This window comes from Aplidium turbinatum, chromosome 13, assembly GCF_918807975.1.
Source record: "Aplidium turbinatum chromosome 13, kaAplTurb1.1, whole genome shotgun sequence".
In the NCBI taxonomy this organism is placed as follows: domain Eukaryota; kingdom Metazoa; phylum Chordata; class Ascidiacea; order Aplousobranchia; family Polyclinidae; genus Aplidium; species Aplidium turbinatum.
The window spans coordinates 18,428,250-18,449,593 of record NC_137484.1 but is presented as its reverse complement, the minus strand read 5'-3'; the positions used below and the strand labels follow the sequence as shown (position 1 = coordinate 18,449,593).

Genomic DNA, 21,344 nt, shown 5'->3' with positions numbered 1-21,344 from the left:
CCATCGACTTAATTGCTTAGGCTAACTGTACAGATTTGTAAATATTTTGCAATTGAAAAAATTTAGCAGTTTATTTATCAATAATGTTATCACAACTAGTGTAAGTTTTATCATTCTACGCTAACTACCGTATGTGACTTGTTTTTTGGTTTTCAAAGTACGTTTCTAGAAAAACTCTGCTTCTTACAAAATGGCATTCTAAAGTTTAAGTGGTATGAAAATAATTTTGTCAAGAAGTGCTTTTATCCAGGTCATCGTGTTTTTCCGGTCATTGCATTATTTACTAATTGTTTTATTAGGGGGGTCGCACAGAATTATTCTGTTAGAATGACAGTGTTGTTTGGACGCACTTTGGGATTAAAACAGCAAACATAAAATGCGCTATTGCTTATTTAATACACACAACAACAAATTAATACATGCTTATGCGTATGAAAATATCTATAAAAAAAGAGTAATTGTTTAAGTGTGATTAAGTATGACTTTCAGAGATCTCGAAAAAAATGGTTGCACATATACAAGACAGTTTTATATAAAATTTTCAGGTCTTCAGGTTGTATGCCAATCACACCTCAGACATATAATGTTCATATCTTTTTGTCATCTTTTTTATGGTGCTAGTTGGTTTAAAACCTTCATCGCGAACTTCTTGTGAATACACAAATCGTAGTACATCAACCAAGTGTGCAAACTTAATAGTTTTATAAAAACATCACACCATTCATTGTATAACTGGGAGGAAGGATACTCGTGTTACTTTTTGTCATGGGGAAATAATATAATTTACACACAGCAGAATTTCAACTTATGTTGATTGGATGTAACTGTTCTTCTTCTTGCGTTTGAGGCCGCCACAGATCACGTTGTTACATCCAGGCGCAGCAGCCAATGGATTGTGTATTCATTGAACGTTGTTAGGTCCACATGTCTATCTTGTGATCGGTATACAGGACATTGATAGATAATGTGGTGTGCAGTTTGAAAATCTGAGCCACACGCACAAGATGGTGAATCGGCGAGGCCCCACTGGAACATGTTGCTGCTGAAACGGCCCACTCCAGTCCGCAGGCGATTGAGCTTCACCCATTCCTTCCGGGGTAGTTCTGCTCCAGGTGAGGTGTTGGTATTGGAAAGGACTGTGAAGTGGAACTGTTTATCCAATGAGATGCACAAAAGGTGCATTCTTATTCATACATACAAAAAAGGAAGGTGCTCTTTCACAAGACGCCCTGTTGGTCAATCGGACAAAATGATGACGTCATAATACGTCACACACGATGTTACGGACTATCATGAAGGAGGAAGTGCGAGGGTGGAAATGCACTGAAACACACCGGAAGGAAATTGTCTCCCGTTTATTGATTTTCTATATCAAAGACAGGCAAGACACAACAATAACACAGGGTTGAGCATTACAACAGTATATTACATATTTACAAATAGTTCAACATTCAAACGTTTTCGGCTTAACTTAAGCCCTCATCAGGAATCTGCAAATATTTATAAACTATACAATAAATTTCACTTCTTGACAGTAACTACAGTAACTAACTAACTAAACAACTAACTAAAAGCATTGAGAAACACCCAACGATTAAAAGCAATAGAGTGGAAAATCTGTACAGACAGACGAAAAGCAAATTACATTAAGAAAAGGCAACTGCATGACTAAGTTGCAAATGAATCTGCACCACGGGGAATGTGATACACTAGTAAATGTTGAGCAGAATGGAGGCGCCTCCCGCAAATAATTGTTTGTTTAAATTTGGGTTGTAGCGTTTGATTAACAGCGCTTCCTGAATTTTTGTGTCAAATTGGGATTTGCCTTTGCGTAAAATTTTAAATGAGTCAGTAGAGAATTTTCGATCTGTGCAAAAAGAACAATCCATAATATGGTCTTTGATGGCACTTTTCTTTAAGTCTCTAAAGTTCAGATGCTCCCGTACTCTCGTGGTCAAATGTCTGGTGGACATACCGATGTACGTCAATGCCGAATCACACGGGCATGTAAAACTGTATACGACATTTGAGCAGAGAGACGAAGGCGTCTGGGACTTTAGTTGAAAATACGAACTAATTTTAAATGTTTTATAAATAAGAAAAACGTCCACATCAAATTTATTTTTCATAAACTGTCCGATTTTACGAGCAAACGTTTTGGATTCTTTTCCCACAAACGGAATGGACAAGCAATGCTTCACGTTTAACTCATTTTCAGCCTTTTCTTTTTGGTTGGAATTCTCAGAGATAAAGTGATTCAATATTTTTTTCAAAGTACAATTTTGGATAACCATTATTATAGAACATTTGTTTTAATTTCTCTGTTTCCATATTAAAAAGAGCATCATTGCAGCAACTCATTTTAGCCCGAGCTAATAGGCACATGATCAAACCAGATTTCCATTTTGTTGTTCAATTTCAACAAATTTGCTATCGTTGGAAAGCACAAGCATAGATCTAACCAACTAAGTTAATACCAAGTCCCAAAATACTACTAGCTCCATCTAGTGGCCACCTAAACTTGACCAAATGCAAACCATCACCAAAACTTCATTTTAAATGATAAACAATCTAAATCAAATCCAATTAAAAGAACATGTTACTTTTTATTGAAGTGCTAACTTTCATTTTTATATCTTATTTAATATATGCGCAATCGTTGTTCGAAGACAGCCCCCCACGAAGCTTTTGCCCAATGCATTTCAATGGCAAATCGATCGTCTTTCAGTATTCGCCCTGCGTGATCACGATAATTAATTGTCTCCCGTGATTAGTATAATTAATTAATTGCCACTAATTAGATGCCTCCCGTAATCAGTATAATTGATTAATTGACACTAGATCAGGGCTTCCCGATTGGGGGTGCTCGCACCCCCTGGGAGTGCAAGTAGCTGTTGCTGGGGGTACGAGAATCTACCGAGAAGAAGAGCTATACCGTATAATATAGAGATGGATTTTGTTTAACGAGGGAGGTGGTGATTATCTCTCAGAGCATTTTACGTTAGCCTAAACAACACAATGCACAACAACAAGAAAATATCACCCGACAACTTGCTGATAACAAAAAGGCTGTGGTCCGAATGTCACGTGATTGGTGGCGGGATAATGCGATAATATTGTGTTAGCAATTTGCTCCTTATTTGCAATTGTTGCTCTTTGTTGACAATTGTTTTCTCATTGTTGGCAATTTCTTATCATACACATTGGGAAAGAACGCGTTTTAAGCGAGAATGAAATGTTTCTTGTAGACTGTGGATTGACTTACGAAAAGGAAAGTGTCAGCTACTAGTTGAACAGATAATTGCAAAGAAAAAGAAGTAGAAAAGTCAAAGATCTTGATTAACGCCATTATGTTCTCAGTTTGTCTTATTTCTGTATTTATTCGCTTTTGCATTTTGTGTGATTGCGTTGTTGAAGGCTGTCCTTTTTCCTATTCGTTAGCTATATAAAGGCCGGTGAGCTGCTTTTCTGCGTTGTTTTCGTACGTATTTTGAATTTTTTTGTCAGAACCACTCCGCTTCAAAACAGGGAGTGCGAGATTGGCTTCATCAATCCCATGGGGTGTGAGGTGATAAACGAATCGGGAAGCCTTGCACTAGATGGAGATAGTAGTATTTTGGGACTTGGTATTAACTTAGTTGGTTAGATCTATGCTTGTGCTTTTCAACGATGGCCGACGATCAACGATGGCCGAGTGCTTTTCAACGATGGCCGGCAGCAGTGGCCGAGTGGTTAGCGCGTTGGGCTCGCAGTCGAGAGCCTGCATGTTCGACTCCAGCCACCCGCACTTGCTGTTGTTTCTCTGGGCAAGAAACTTTACGATACGGTAATTGCCTCTACCCAATGATTGATTTCGAGTAATGGGTAGTACCAAATTTAAATCATAAGTAGAGTAGACAACCGGAAACAGACATTGCCATCGGCTGCAGCGTGGGTCAGGTGTACGTCGGAAGGCGTACAGAGATGCATAGCGCTCAAGTCCGCTTTCCCGCAATGCAGGATAAAAGATAATAATAAAACAAAACAAAAGCGATAGCAAATCTGTTGAAATTGAGAAAGAAATGAATAAATGGGAGACAATTAATCATCGTGATCACACAGGGCGAATACTGAAAGACGATCGATTCGCCATTGAAATACATTGGGCAAAAGCTTCGTTGGGGGGCTGTCTTCGAACAACGATTGCTCATATATTAAATAAGATATAAAAATGAAAGTTAGTACGTCAATACACAGTGTTCTTTTAATTGGATTTAATTTAGATTGTTTATCATTGCAATTGAACTTTTGATAGTGGTTTGAATTTGGTCAAGTTTGGCTGGCCACCAGATGGAGCTAGTAGTATTTTGGGACTTGGTATTAACTTAGTTGGTTAGATCTATGCTTGTGCTTTTCAACAATAGCAAATCTGTTGAAATTAAGCAAGAAATGAATAAATGGGAGACAATTAATTATCGTGATCACACATGGCGAATACTGAAAGACGATCGATTCGCCATTGAAGTGCATTGGGCAAAAGCTTCGTTGGGGGGCTGTCTTCGAACAACGATTGCTCATATATTAAATAAGATATAAAAATGAAAGTTAGCACTTCAATAAACAGTAACATGTTCTTTTAATTGGATTTGATTTAGATTGTTTATCATTTAAAATGAAGTTTTGGTGATGGTTTGCATTTGGTCAAGTTTAGGTGGCCACTAGATGGATGGAGCTAGTAGTATTTTGGGACTTGGTATTAACTTAGTTGGTTAGATCTATGCTTGTGCTTTCCAACGATAGCAAATCTGTTGAAATTGAGAAAGAAATGAATAAATGGGAGACAATTAATTATCGTGCTCACACAGGGCGAATACTGAAAGGCGATCGATTCGCCATTGAAATGCATTGGACAAAAGCTTCGTTTGGGGGCTGTCTTCGAACAACGATTGCTCATATATTAAATAAGATATAAAAATGAAAGTTAGCACTTCAATAAACAGTAACATGTTCTTTTAATTGGATTTGATTTAAATTGTTTATCATTTAAAATGAAGTTTTGGTGATGGTTTGCATTTGGTCAAGTTTAGGTGGCCACTAGATGGAGCTAGTAGTATGTTGGGACTTGGTGTTAACTTAGTTGGTTAGATCTATGCTTGTGCTTTCCAACGATAGCAAATTTGTTGAAATTGAACAACAAATCAATAAATGGGAGACAATTTCCTTCCGGTGTGTTTCAGTGCATTTGCACCCTCGCACTTCCTCCTTCATAATAGTCCGTAACAACGTGTGTGACGTATTATGACGTCATCATTTTGTCCGATTGACCAACAGGCAGTGCTTCCACTTTGAAGGATTTTATCCCGAAATCGGGATTTTTCAACGCTTCGAAGGATAAAAAAGGGATTTGAAGAAAAAAAGGATTTTTTAGGGATTTTTAACAATTTTACAAGGAAATTTTGTCTTAAAAAGGGATTTGTTCTTTTTAGCAATTTTAAAGAAAATTTTATTCATATTTCCTTTCAAAAGTTCTAAAAACGACTGGAATAACGATGATCAGCTGGTTTCCATCGTCACTCGCCATCCGGAACCCCTCTTACTCCCTGTCCCATCCTCGCTTTTCTATCGCTTGATTTCTTTTATCGCCACTTTGGGAATTGGACGTGATTGCAGACTGTAGTGAGAGAGTTAGTTCTCAATTCTTTGAGTTAAAATTAGGTAATCCGTTGATTTACAGTTGAAGTTGAGTAGCAATGATAAAGTTCACTGAGGTTCGACGTACAGTTAGGTATGATAAGCTTAGGCTAGTGATATCTTTAGTGCTAGTGATATGTTTAGAAAAGTTAGTTTTTGCCTATGCTAACTGATGGTGTCATAATAATAGAGGCTATGTAGTATGTATACAACATGTAGCCTATAGATAGTGTACACAGTCAGACTGAGTCAGTATCATGAATAGGCCTAGTATCCTGGAGTTTTTCGTCACTCAAATGATTGTGAAGGCGTTACTGACAAGGAGAAAAAAGAGATAGCCTAGCCAATAGTGTTAAGTTAGCGGATTAGCGCATCAAGGAAAACTAAACTAAACACAAAAATAAATTTGTTAATGGATGGATAATTCGTTGAAACTGGACATTTACCACCTGTACATTTTTGCTATTAGGGATAGGTTAGGAGTCCAGGTAGGAAAGATGAGAGTGGTAATTGGTAAATGATGTCCAGGACTCCAGGTGGTAAATGTCCCAGAACCGACTAACTGACAAGCAGTTTTTTAGCTGGACAGTGAACAAAGGAAGTAAACCATGTTATTGTAAAATATGGGCTGCTTTTGTGCAGCCTACTGTTCTAATAAAACAACGTTGCTTCGACATACCGGTGCTACTGAATAAAGTCGAGATTAAAATAGCTTTAACTGAGATTACTGTATATTATAATAACTTTAAAGTTGTATTAGCACCTTTTTTAACCTAAATAACGTTAAAAATAACCTCGCCTATGAAGGAAATTTTGAAAGATTTCCGACTGAGGAAAAAAGGATTTTTCAGGACAAAAAAGGAAATTGAAGAGGATTTATCAATTGTCAGAAGTGGAAGCACTGCCAACAGGGCATCTTGTGAAAGAGCTCCAAAAGGAAGTGGCTATTTTTCCACAATCAGATGTTGCCAGTTAGGATTAAAGTTAGGAAGGGTTGAGGTGAGGTTTAGAGTTAGGAATAAGATTAGGGTTTTGACCTTCCCAGGACTAAAAAAAAATTCCAAAATACAAGTTTTTGTTTTCAACAGCTTTAAACCTTTCTCCAATTAGGGCAGAATTCCTTACCTGGCAACACTATTGAGGCTATTATTACACTATATAGTGTAAATATAGCCACAGCCTACAAAAAAAGCAGGTTACTATGAAACACATGTGCAATAAACATGAAACATTAGCAGAGTGTAGCATAATTCACCAAACCTTGGTTCCTCTGACAATGACATTAGCATGGTTCCAACTTGTTATCAATCAAATTCACTTCTTGTGTGCACAAAATAATATTAAATTAGTTTCTACACTTTGCAGTACAAATGACAGAAAACCGTGGAGTAGTGACAGTGCTGCATAAGCCTATTCGGAGCTGGTGTACAAGTCCCCCGCCCAGTTTGGTTTTCTGTTCACACACTTCAATCCACATGTTTTGGTCAATTCCTGTCTAGGTGATTTACCAGGGGGGGGGGGGGGGCTTGTACACCAGCTCCGCCTATTCGATAAAACACAATTAAGTGTTGAAGCGTACCTGCCATGTTCCGAGTCCAACAACCGGTATTTTGCGTCCACTGTAAAATGTTATAGTTGGCGCAGACATGATGCAGAGATTTATTTGTTAATTCAATGCACTAAATGTATCAGTCTGCTTAAAAATAAAAACTTACAATAAAATGAATAGCAATTATGTCCATGCATTTACCTTACTTTTTAAATCATCTTGCACTTATCATTACCTATCCACCTGAGGACTGGGCTGGTGGAAAACTGCACATGCTTGCAGAGATAAGAAACTTGCCCACTGCATTTCAGCAGAGAAGAGTCATTATGATTACAGTGCGTACCAGGGTTGTCAGATTAGTTGTAGCCTTCCCTTCCAGATTGCATGCCAGTTTGATTCTAAATTATTCTAAATTTATTCCAAACATTTCATTTCAAGTCTAAAACAAAATACCATTAAATACGCAGTGTATATTGTAAATATGATATAACTTACAATAAGTAGTGGTGAGAATCTTCATGTTGAAATGAAAATATCCCTAAGATAAGATGATGCCAGCACATTTTTTATCAAGTTTTGTAGCCTTTGTTCACCCCAATTTTATGTCTGTGCCTGCGTGCTTGTTGAAAAATTAAGTTTGTCAAATGATTGGCAGTGTAAACGATGTATGTGGACAAATGAACACTAGGGTGCGTCGTGTGCCCCAATGTTCATATTTTTTGTATTATTTTTTTTCAATGGTGAGGTTTCACTGAAACAACAATAATATGAAATTTCAGCAAAAAATATTAATGTTTAGGTGCTCCACATTGCAGTTAAAAATACAGGAAATTCGACCCCCATACTCCATAAATACCTTGTTTTAACATAACACTGGTCTACACGATTTTTGCTCTATAAACTTTGAAAACTGTTTTAGAGTAATTTTGGGGTGCTGAATCCGAATCTGTCCTCAGACTTATCCTATCACGTCAAGTATGTGATATGATGACAGCAAATTGTTACTTTTGTCAAAAGTGGAAGATTTGATGTTGCGTTTATTGCACATACATATTTTGCTATATGCAGAAATCCAGGCCATGTCGTGCATAAGTAGCTGAAATACACCAAATATAATTTTGATACCAATTTGTTTTCTAAGCAACATTATTAACCATGCAGTAATAACAATCTAAAAGGGAGGCTAAAAGTATAACTGACCCTCCCTCCCCCCTCCCCCCCGTCAAAGGTTTGCATAAAACCACAAAGGATTAAGTAGGCCTGTGGCAATGCTTGTACAGTAACCTTAGTTAGGCTGTTTTGGTCTGTCTAACACTAACCATTCGTTATAGCACTGCATATGTTGGTGGTGAACGCAATGCCAAATCTTCCACTTTTGACAAAAGTAACCATTTGTTGTTATCATATCTCACAAACCTGACGTGATCTGAGGTTAGATTCGGATTCAGCACCGCAAAATTACTCTAAATCAGTCTTCAAAGTTCATGGAGCAAAAAATAATTCTTTTTTTGTTTACCAGTGTAATATAAGGATTATGCTTGCATTGTGCTTGGGCATGTTGAATGTTGATGAAGACTTGCAGTTTTTGTCAGTCGGGAAATTATGTCATTCAAGGTGGCTTACACTTGCTTGTAGGCTACTTCGTAAATACACTCATGCAATCAACCCTTCCAAAAGTTTCATGAACTTGTCTGAGTACTGCATCAAGGTTTGCTTCCCACCTTGTTTTGAAATAAAACACCACAATTCATTATCTGATGGGTCAAAAAACTTCTTCAACATGTTGCAAAGAAATCTTCCCAAACCAAGAAGTAAAAGATTTCCAAGAAGGTTTTGGAATGCAATGCATCATTCGCTCACTCTGAAAATGTCATTGTTGGAATGCTAGGTGATGAGATGAAGACTGCCAAGTTAGAAGAGCAGCAGGCCAACAAATCTATTCCTTAGGTGCACAAGCACAGGAAAAGCAAAGCAAGAATCATGTTGGCTCTTCACAAAAAGCAGAAGATGAAAATCGAAAGCTGAGAAAGGAAATTTCACCAGCCGTGCCACCTGCAATATGCAGATTTATTTTGCCACAGCTTAATACTAAAGCAAAATCATACCACCAACTTGTGAAGCTTGGCACAGTTCATAAGTCTGAGCCACCTATCATGAGATCGCTAGCAGATCAACAGCTTGACAATGTCATCGACGAACCTCTGCGGCTGGATTATCCTTGCCACAACCAAGCAGTGGAGTGTCACGTTAAGCTAGTGACTGTTAAAGCAAGCTTATATGCTGTAGGTTTTGAAAGAAGGGATGGACTGATTCGTCAGAAGGTGCGATCTCGTCAACTTATGAAAGAATTCAACAGCAAGAAGGAATTCCCACTAGATTGACAAGTTCACCTTTTTGTGCTGGTTGCTAAAGTCTCAATGTAGTACAGGTAGTCTAGCACATGCAGCAGTATGGAGTATATCAATCTGTGTGCTGGTATTTCCTTGACAATGATTTCATGGCAGATCACAGTCTACCCATCACCAATTATGTCTACTAATTACAGTATTTGTTTTATGCACCTACACTTTGAACAGTCCAGTTAGTAACCCCCAGGTCGTGCAGTAAAGTTGTTACTTACTACTGTGTGTGTACATGACACGAGCACTATATTGTATTTCCAGTCACACTACTGGACCGTTAGACCACTGCCTACATGCTCTCGATTAACCCTTGTATTCTCTACATCATGTGTGTGTACCGTATATTATGCATACCATGCTGTATATTTATTGCAAATGCAATAAGCAAAAGTATCCAAGTCATCTGTGACCTGCATCAACATATGCAGTACAGCATGTGCATTTACCCATTACCTTGTGCCTGCGCTACCGTTTTGTCCAAAACATTGTCAAATATACGCTTTTTGTCATAACTTTTTTTCTAGTGAAATTAAGGCAAAAAATCCTCATAGAGCAGATAAAAACATTATGATTCTGCATCATTTGATACCAAACTCATGTTCCTAGCACCAGCAGTTCCAAAGTTACATCCGATTTGAGAATTTTGGGGGTATTCCCCCATAAAATGGGGGGTAGAACGGCCAATATGTGGTACAACTCCCTGAAACCAGTTTTGTTATTGTTTTTAGCCAATTTGTCAGTGGTCTAGACCCCCCTTTTTTTTAATTAAAAAAAAAAATTTTTTCAATCCACCCTATTGTCAAGCCAACAAGGGGATACAGGCAATTGGGATGTGGAGCACCTAAACCTTGACCAAATTTTTTGAAATTTTGTAATTTTGCTTTTTTAGTCAAGCCTCACCCACAAAAAAAAATAATTTTGTTTTCAACCATTTTTTAAATTTTTGGGGGCACACGACACACCCTAATGAACACAGCAAGCGAAAGAGCAACTGTTTTTTCTTTATATCATTAGAATTCTTGAAAAATGTACGTAGGGTTGCCTCCTGCTGAGAAGCCTTGCCCAGTTTTTGCCCGTTTGTGTAAGAGCTACCTTTAATAAGTTAATCGCTGTATATCTGCTAAAAAATTTCATACCGTACGTACATACAAATATTAGCCTACCCTAAAAGTGTTTCCAGAAAGCACTACATATAATCCATTATTTGAGTGTAATTTTGCAAAAATTTTCCAGGGGGCATGCCCTCGGACCCCTTAGAAAACGCGTGCCTTCGGAACGTTCTTACCCCCCACGAGTTTTATTGCTTCCCTTCAATCCCTTGCTCAACCCACCAGGATACGCCACTGCGTAGAGTCATATTCTTCCTACAATAAACTTCACATACGCTTGGATTTTTGAACTTCTTATCTAACTGCTTCGATGCAACAAAATATGAAAATCAATAAATATCGTACCGGTACTTAACAGTAACTACGGACTACGGTACTGCATTCTGTAACAACCTAAAAACATAACAGATTAAAAGTAAACTTAACATACATGGAAATACAACCCAGTGTTCAGTGAGCGGAAAGTCCTGTCAGCTAACTAGGTTGCGTCACACTTCTCACAGACAGGCTTTCGTGCCAGAGAGCGTGCAATTCAGCAACACAGTTTCAATCAAAGAGACGGAACTAAGGCAGAAAGTTACGCGCACGCATTGCAGCTACTAAATGCAATGAAAAAAAGACAATTACCGAAACAATCTAGACTTGTCTAAACAATCCCAATTTGCTTCTAAAAATTATTCCAGATTCCAGACATTTTTTTTCCCTGCTAGACAGTTCGTTTTGATTCCAGATCTGGAATCAATTATTCCAATCTGACAACCCTGGTGCGTACATTTCAGTGGCGTGTGGTGTGTTCCTTTGCGTATTGTGATTGTTTTCCAGTTATGCTTCATTGGCTTCGTGAGCATTGCCGTAATGCCGTAAACCGTTCCAGCTGCCAACCAATGAAGCGTGACATGAAAAATAAAGCACTTCATTGTAGTCAGTGGTGGATTTCCAGAAGATTAGCTTCCGGAGCGCTAGTTTTTTACTTTCCAAATGCGCTAGGTGCCGTAGAAGAAATTCAGAAATATGTCTTTATAAGACTTTGAAACAACACACTTGATGTACCTAAAACGTTGCTAAAGTAAGTATCATAGTTTATAGATTTGAAAAATTTTTGAAAATTTTGAAAAATTTTGAAAAATTCGAAAAGTGCTGGGAAATCATTGCAGACGGCACTATAACTGTGCGGAAACTCGAGGCTACCCAATGTGTGTCCAGTAGGCCTACCCTTCCGATTTTCAACAACTGCACTTCAACAGCCGCTGCACATTCACCCAATTCCCTGCTATTGTTAGGAGAAGCGTGGTAAAGGCTATAGAGTTTGTCCATAAAAGATCGAAATCGATTCAAATTACTGACTGATTTTACAGCATGACAAACCGATAGTTCCAATCTATAGTTGCACAATACCACACCACAATGTCTGGAAATTAATCACGAAGCCATTTTGCTACACCATTTTTGCGACCTATCATCACAGCCGCGCCATCACATACAGCCAGGGCCGAATTAAGGTTTTCATGGACCTGGGGCTATTGGTAATCTGAGGCCTATATTTCATTCCCCTCATTGTACCAATCACAATTAAAATGAAAGAACAAAAATTATACCCGAAGTACAGTATTTACTTAAACTCATTCAAATGACATGTCTTCTGGATTTAGACAAAGCAAAGCTGTTAATAACATCATCAATGTCTATTTTTTCCAAAATTTTGTTTTCAATGCAGAGTAGAGCTAAGGAATGCAACCTTTTCTGGCCCATGGATGAACGCAGTTGATTCTTTACTCTTTTAAGCACTGAAAATGAGCGCTCGCCTGAACAATTAGAAATCATCAGACAAAAATACATTCTTAGTAGCCTACAACAAATACGTTAGGAAATGCATACATGAACTCATTTTCATTGATGAATCTAAACATTCGAGTTTCTTTGCTGCATTCGCTGTTAAAATGGTGTTGTTTAAGCAGTGCAGAAAAATGAATCATCTCTTCAGGCAGTGATTCTTCTAGAATCTAGATCATCTGGATAATTTAGTGAAGCAATGTTTTAGCACTCTCTTCAATTTTACAGTTAGACATGGTGTTTAATTCCGCCAGAAACGAAAATCTTATTTGAAGACGATCGTATGCTGCAATTCGGAATTTCATACACAAAATAATTTGGTCAATGACTGGCAAATATGAGTTTACTTTGAATCTGCTCGATGGATCAAGTGATGTGTCTTCAGATCCACCTTTGCTATCCAAGCATACTTTTCTTCTCTTCCTTCTTGAAATTTCTTCAATCAATAGGCTATAATGATGACAGCTACTCAATACTCTACCCCAGGGTTACTCAACTAATCTTAACAAAGGTCCAGTTTGACAAGTTGTATATTTTTAGCGGTCCGGTGAACAAGTTATTTCGCACGCAACCACTAAAGCTAAACTATTTTATCAAACCACTTTCTTAAGTAAAATGTAACTCGAATTAGATTTCTGAGAAAGTATTGGAGAGTTTGGGAGTCGAAGACCCCTAGCAACTAGGATAATCACAGTAGAAATTGCTTCCTCCCAGTAGAAATATGTTTGAAAAAGCCCTGAAACGTGGCAAAGAGGGTATTCTTCCAAAAACTCAAGGTCCACCATCAATCCCCAGAAGGTCCGGATTCGGACCGCGGTTCGCCAGTTGAGTAGCCCTGCTCCACCCTTTTCTTTGAGTTCTTGAAATTGGGATCATTGGGATCTAAATGTTTGAACAAAGTTATGTAGACCCTGAAGCAGATTTGTTGCCTTATTCAAAGTAATTTTGCTATCCTGTAGCGCCCGACTAGTTTTATGAAACCGTTCCATTATGCAAGACCATATCTCAATTGAAATAACGGTTTCAAGCTTTTCCATTAACAAGATAAACCCCTTGGCTGTTTCTTTAGTCTGTGATTGTTCGTCATTGTCATCAGACATTGCTTTCAAGACTTGAAGAACTGCTTGATAACTTTTTCTTAGCGCATGTATAACGTCATATCGTGTGCCTCCCAATGTGTACCGTATCAGACGAAGGCTTAATTGTTGGCAAATGAGTTAAGAAGCACTGCTTTACACAGTTAGCATTCGTTCTATGATATTCGTCCTTTATTGTTTTGATCCTGATAATAAGCATGTCAGTTGCTCTTAGTAGCCTAAGTTGTTATCGGTGGGCCTATTTTTTTGGTGGGCCTGGGGCTGCAGCCCCATCAGCCCCCGCCTTAATCCGGCCCTGCATACAGCACCAATCAAACAAGAAGATAAAAATGTTGTAGAGATGCCATATGATTTTAGGCAGTTCTTCAAGGAATCAAAGATGCCATTCGCCGTAAGACTAGCGAGTTCAACAAGACAAATACATTCACAGGTTCGCTTCCGTCAAGACTGGTACGAAGATATCAGAGTGAATACCCGATTTAACGTGTTTTGACTATCAAGAATTATGGATATACTTTTACTGAACAGGGCAAAGCATAATAAGAGTATAAAATATTTGAGCTTCCGGAGCGCCGTTCCGGAGAAGTCAATTTTTTGACCGAGCTTCCGGAGCGGCGCTCCGGACCGCTCCGGCTGAAATCCAGCCCTGATTGTAGTGATGCAAGCCGCGCCGCGTACGCGGCCGCTTTTGACTTTTTTGCCGCGTGCCGCGCAGCGCCGCGTGAAAGGCTAAAATGACAAAGCCGCGCCGCTTGCCGCGTAAACTTTCACGAAATTAAACTTTCATAAACGTAAACTTTCAACTTTTCAAGAAAATCAGTTGTGAAACTTCAAATTTAAATTAGAAACACGGATCCGTTTTTTTTTCCTTCGGAAACCCTAAGCTGGAAAGCCATGCAAATGGCTTGCAGTTGACAGGGTTGTGAGGGAAGCTGTACGAGTGTTTTTGGTTAATAGCCTAGCTGATAAGCTCAGCTCCCAAGCTATAGGCCTAGCGCAACTACCGCATTAGTTACTACAGTAGAACTCGGTTAATCCGGATTTGGTTAATCCGGATCTTCGCCGATTCCGGATAAAACTGGAAGTACAAATGATTTGTAATCTTTTTCTTGAGAAACAGCTTTGGATTATCCGGATTATTTAATTCGGATCATCGCCTAGTCCGGACAAAAGTTGCGCTTTCTCTATCGCTTTATCCGGATTTGCCCGATTTTTTGTAAGTTTTCCATAGAAACTCGTCTTCGGTAACTGTTTTCAAAAGTTTTGAGTGACTACAGATTATTCCGACACGCATGTCTGAAGATGTAACTTTTGCCAGTGTGTTCTTGCGTTAGACGCAGAGTCTACAAATACATTCATTTTACATGCATACTGCATTTCAAAAGAACTGTATCACTGGGTTGCTAATATGGTGATCGCGCGTTACGGAATTGGCAGATGACCACACTAATGCGTTCAATTTCGGTGATTTTTACCGATACCCTTCTATCTAGGTAACGTCAGGCTTGATAGAACCGTCTGGTCACAGCGGTAAACCATAATCTCTTCGTGGGAAAATTGTAACATAAGATTCTCGGATCCGTTCGTCTGTATGTAATGACCGAAAGAAACACTCTTTTGAAACCGTCTATTCAAAATTGTATTTCTGTAAAATTAGCCACCTGGCTGTCGAAATTGGGATGCAACACCGTACACCACTAAAACTTGTCACTACAACAAACTACTTAGATAAAAGACGGAAATTTTGTCCAGCTTATTCAAGCAATAAGCAAAACAGTTAAATATGCGACCAACTTCTAAGTAACAATTTTAAGAATGAGAGAATAAATTTCAATATTTCAAACGCACGTAGACAGTTTATGTGACGCAATGATGAAAGGCATTGTCAAGCAATTCAAACAGGTGTTCAAAGGTGATGATGCAATATTTCATCAGGTCTTACGAACGATGGTGCAATATTGGCTCATTTTTTAGGAAACATTCCATGACGTAATACGCTAAGATTCAGTAGACCTGAACGGTTTTTATATGACGTTTGATTTGGTGAACAATTGTCTGGAACACCGTCATCGGTTAATCCGGACCTTCGCCTAATCCGGATGGAATCGCCGGTCAAATCGAATCCGGATTAACCGAGTTCTACTGTATAACAGTTAGCCCAGTGAGTTCAGGCTATAAGTTTTACCCTTGTATGTGTAGTTCATACAGCCACTGTCCACTGACATTAAAATTGCATTATTGCTTACAAAAAGTGTTCAAAAGTCCTGATACTGGCTCCAGGAACATTCTATTTGAAAAAGCATGATGTCTTATAACTTTGATGCATTGCTGATAAGAGAGTATGATCTGGTTAGCCTAGTCAATTAGTGCACAACTGTAGGCTACTGGTAGGTTACGGTACCGTACCAGTTAGGTATATGCAATGGGTGCTTTTTTCCACAATTGCCTATCTAAAAAATAACGCGTTAAAATATTTTTTGAAATTTTTGTAATTTGCAGTCTGCGGTGCAGTGTCAAAGTTCCAGATAAATTGCGGTGTGCGGATAGATGATTCAGTTGCGGTGCGGTGTGCGGTTAAAAATTTTGGGTTCGCTGCATCTCTACTTCATTGCGCTAAATCCCATGCATGCATTGGCCAATAGGATATGTAGGGTTGCCAGATGTTCACTATTTTAGTAAACAAATCATTATCTTAAGAAAATGTTCACTGTAAACTATTTTGCTAATAGTGATAGTGAACATGTTTACTATTCTTCTGTTCTTAACAATTCTGTCAACTAATTTCTGTCAATAATTCTGTCAATATATTTTAGCCAATAGCCATGGATTAACCTGTAACTATACACTTTCTCCTGTCTGTTGTGGTATCTAGATGGCTATGGTGCTATTCTATTCATCTTGTGTATAATTGTACCGTGCTATTCTTGCAACAGACAGAATAAAAGTTTTCTCTCTCTCTTCTGCTGCTTAGAGACTAAAAGCACATGAGTCCGGTGCTTTGGGGAAAACCCCTACTATGTCAACCAAGCAGTGGCGTAAGTGTCAACCAAGGTATGGCAGGCATGGCTTGAGCCATGGCCCATGGGCACCATATTAATAGGGGCGTAAAAATTGCTTATTAAAAATTAAAATTTGTGACTTAGGCCTATATACTGTACACTTTCTTCAAAATCTAATTTGAACCCAATAGGCACTTGTTTGCAAATACAAATCATCAATGCAAAATCAAAAAGGAGTCTCTCTTTTACTCTAGCCACCCATGGTTAAACAATGGAATTGTGACATTGCAAAAGCAAAATTGTGCCTCTCCTGACTCATTTTGCTTTCAGTCAGCAACAATTGGAAGTTTAGTGAAGTCGCTAAGCAGCGATGAGTTGAAGCTTAGAAGTAGGCTAGCACCAGAACTTACTTATTCATTTTTATAAGAATTTATAAATCTAATCTGTCGTATGACTTCAATTTGGTTTGACCAGAGCACTCAGTCTGTTCTAGAAAGAAATTAGCAGTATTATTGAGCCTATCAGCATGATTATATGAAATTTTAGGCTAGGTATGATTTACTTTTACGTGCTGTGCTGGCGCTGCCTAGCACTTAGCAGTCTGAAGTTTTGAGGTTCATTCATAACTTCACAAGTTGTGCTTTATGAATATACGGCACTGTACTTTTACCTAACTTCAAAATGAACAATCGAAAGAATTAATTCGCACAGCATTAACTCATCGTCCAAATTTTCAGAGATTAGCGAGTCAAGTACAAAACTGATATAGATAAACAATTTGCGTTTTTATTGCTGTTATGTTATTTTGTGTCAACTGATTTTGCGGCTCGCTGGTTTTTATGGTTTATCCTCAAGCGGCTCTTTCCTTGAACAACTTTGCCCACCCCTGAGGTAGCTGACAAACTGAAAGCCACTAGCCCGAGCAACTAACAGCTTAAAAGTTTAGCCATTTAGGCTAACTGTTAGTTTATAGACTAGCTTATGTAGTGTAGGCCAGCTACTCAATCATGTGTGATGTGGCTAATAAGTCAAGATCATCGCTGGAAAAGTGGACTAACTTTTTTCAGAAAGAAACTGCACTTGTTAGAAGTTGAATACTTCCATTTTGTGAGACCCTGGCTAAAAAAGCGCTAGAAATTAGCGCTGACCCCGTCAATTTCTTTAAGAGCTTACGCAGTACTTTACGCCGTAAAGTTTTTAGGCAATTCGTGCTAACGCTGACGCCGTCAATTTATTTCATTGACGCTTACAACACTGACTGCAAGATACTCGCTAGCCCATTACCTGGATTCAACCTGTGATTCGTAGAGCACTATAAGTTACTTGCTAAAAAAGATCAAGAAAGTAAAATTTTATTAATTTTCATCTGTGGTATCACTTATGAACCAAATTGCTGTGTCAGACAATATCACACATAGTATTGTAACAATTTTTGCATATTATGCAAAACAGTAGAATTCGCCTATAACTGCTTCGTTTATAACGTCAATTCGCCTATTACGTCACATTTCGCTCGGTCCCGGCAGAATTCCTATCTTTAACGTACATTGTAGTTCGGCTACAGCAGCATCGCCTATAACGTCAATTCGCATGTAACAGCACCCTTAATTGGTCCCCAGACGTCTTTTGTTCGTTTATAACGTCACTTTAAGCCACCACCTTCACCACGAACGGTCAGTCTTTTAATCCAGTTAGCGCTGCTGCGTGCAAAATGTCTTCCCTTTATTTTGCAACGTCGTTCGCAGCAGGGACTTTAATTAACTGAATTAACTTTTTTCCCGCGTGAAAAACTATCACGTTTAAAAAGCATCTCTACAGCTGACCTTTAAACCACTCAAAGCAACAGTTGTACGTGCAGTAGGCTACTGCATAAACTAATTAACTTAACTGAATTAACTTTTTTCCCCGAGTATTCCGGAAGTGATGCAACGTCATAACTCGTGAAACAGTAACAGAGAGCGACATTTTGCATGACATACATGTACAAACTGCCGCAGAAGATGTCGTACAAGAGGAGGCCGATGATGATGGTGATGGCGGCGATCCTGTAGAAGCCGTTTCAACCCCAGTTGAAGCCCTGAAGTCAATCAGACAACTAGACCGATGCTTCCGAAGTCACGACGATAGCGAGCAAATCCTACATTATTTAGCAAAAGCTGAACGCTATGTGGTAGAGAAATTCGTGTCAAAACCGAAACAGCTAAAGATCAATGCCTTTTTTGCTAATAAATAATGATCTTCTCTACTACTGTATGTAACGAGCTGTATTGCGCAAATTTCCTCTACCTTTCGCTGTGGGTTATTTTTTTTAAACAATTTCTTTGTTTACTGTATTTTCTGACTTTTGTCAGTTTGGTGGTACACAGTAAACCTGACTGAATTATACACCTCTTTCTTTAATCAAATAACAGTTTTGGAATAGTTTGCGGTAGTTCGTCTATATAACGTCAATTCGGCTATAACGTCAGTTTTTGCAATCCCCTAGAGGTGCCGTTATAGGCGAATTCTACTGTAGGCTAATTCTTTGCATATTTGGGCGTGGTTGCACACATTTGGGCGCGTGGCGTGCGTTAGAGGATGCGGTTGCGCGTATTTTGGCATGTGTTTGAGGGTGCGGTTGCGCGTATTTTGGCATGTGTTTGAGAACTTTGAGGGTGCGGTCGCGCGCTTTCAAAATGTTTACTATTTCGAGGGGAAAATTCTGGCAACCTTAGGGATATGTGGTAAGTAATGTAGGCTACACTGTACAGGAACAGGATAGGTCAAAATGTGAACCCAACTGACCTTTGCACCTGCACTATGGAGCTGGAGCGTTCATGTGACACCAGGTGGAGTTCAAAATCAGGGTAAGTGCATAAGATATTGCAGTTGCTTGATGTATTGCTGGAGGCTCTGGCTGGATTTTCCGAAACCAGTGGACAAGCGAAAATAGAAGCAGAGCAGCTCCTGCAGCAGATGCAAACGAAAAAGTTCATTTTCATGCTTGTGACTTTTTGAAAACAGCGATTTTGCCACCAAGGGCCTGCAGAGCTCAACACTTTGTGGGACAAACTGTAGGCCTATAGGCTATATCACTGGATGAAACACTGAACGCTTAGCTACATATGGAACTTTTCGCGAGGATTGACTTTGGTGAAGTGCTCAAATTGACAGAACAACTGATGGTAAAACATGAAATAACTAACTGGGACGTGGTTGTGTAGCGGACGCTGCTAGTCAGTATTCGCGCTCATATGCAGCCGTCAGCAAGACGGCGACGTTCCTGGGCAATAATTGGCGAGAAATAACCAGGACACGAAGTCGTCTTCACTGCTGCCTTGTTTCTTGACTTAATCTTCAACTGAGCAGTGCTTGATTGCAAGTAGAGTTCTTCACAGCTGCATTGTTTATTGACTTAATCTTTTAACTTGATTACAAATAGAATCCAATAACACCAAAATGAAAGCACCCAAACGACTAACAATTCCACCACTTAACTTCAGAAATTAAGAACTACCTTTTGAGAGTCTGTGTGTGGAATCATGGTTTACGTTTCTTAAAGAAGGGTTGGGATTGTTGATTGGGAAGGCGCAGCCGCAAGCATTGCAAGCTCTACACACGACCATATTACGCAACACAACGGCAGATCAACGTGTCGATGACGTACAAAAGGAATGCGGTTTAGGCATCTTACAATAATTGATTGCTAGATTGAATTCCAAGAGCAGCAGCTCGCGGTAGGCTATTTGTTAAATGCTAGAATATTCCAGAATCCGCCTTGACGCCAGTGAAGCGAAGCGCGTGTCGTCAGAGAAAAAACTCTTAAGCGCTACAGTTGCTTCTAGTGAACGCAAGCTGCTTTCAAAGTTTCACAAGTCTGTTGTCACCACAACGCTGGGAAAATCGTCGGCTGTCAAGAGCAATGAGGATTTAAGGGCGCTGTGGAACTGTATTCTTGACAGGCAGATAAAGGAGTTAAAATGCTGCTTTATGGACGACACGTATGCATTACTGAGAGCAGCGGCCTCTTTCGCACCTGGATCTGCCACTTTTCGCGAAAAAACATTCTAAATGATCCGTGTGCACTGTATGACGTTGAGATCGCAGATGCTGACCATGCTGTATTCATTCAACACATCAGACGGAAAATGGATCGGGAAAGCTTTCCTACATTAATGGCAAGGATGAACGCGCATACAAAAAATATTGACGCCGTCAGCGTAAACGTTCGAAAAACCATACGTCGTATGCGTCAACGTAACTTGTAAAAAAAGTTGTCAGCGTCAGCGCATACACTAGGCCAGGGGTTCTTAAACTGGGGTCCATGAACCCCCAAGGGGTACGCGGACTAGTTTTAGGGGGTCCATGAAGGCCCAAGAGAAATCTTAGTGTATAATTTCAAAAATGGAAGAAATTTTTCAACAGAAAAGAGATTAAGTTCAAACAACGCTGATAATTTCTTGTTTGGTTTGGTGTTTCCAGATAGCCTAATTGTTATTGCATTGTAAGCCTACTGTTTTTTGTTACGTACGTTTATTACGTTATTCATTAAAAATTTCTTTTAATTCGAAAAGTATTGGCGATTTTTGGAGTTCGTTGACGCAAGCATAGCCTATCTTCTTTTGGTAAAAAGAGCAATGGCTGCTATAATCCTTTTTGCGACTAGCCTACGTATTTATGTAAGTCAGGATTTTCCTCCTTGGGAACTA

The 21,344-nt window shown here is 39.0% G+C and overlaps 1 protein-coding gene and 1 pseudogene across 1 annotated transcript in view; both read right to left on the bottom strand.

Moving 5' to 3' along the window:
• LOC145781704 (aldo-keto reductase family 1 member B1-like) overlaps positions 1-7,318 on the bottom strand; it is a 36,434-nt gene extending 29,116 nt beyond the window's left edge. The window contains exon 1 of the mRNA XM_082593374.1: positions 7,250-7,318. Coding sequence (XP_082449500.1) covers positions 7,250-7,318 — 69 coding nt within the window. The remainder of the gene's footprint in view (positions 1-7,249) is intronic.
• Positions 7,319-12,568: 5,250 nt separating this feature from the next.
• On the bottom strand, positions 12,569-13,660 carry LOC145781703 (uncharacterized; annotated as a pseudogene).
• Between the last annotated feature and the right edge of the window lie 7,684 nt (positions 13,661-21,344).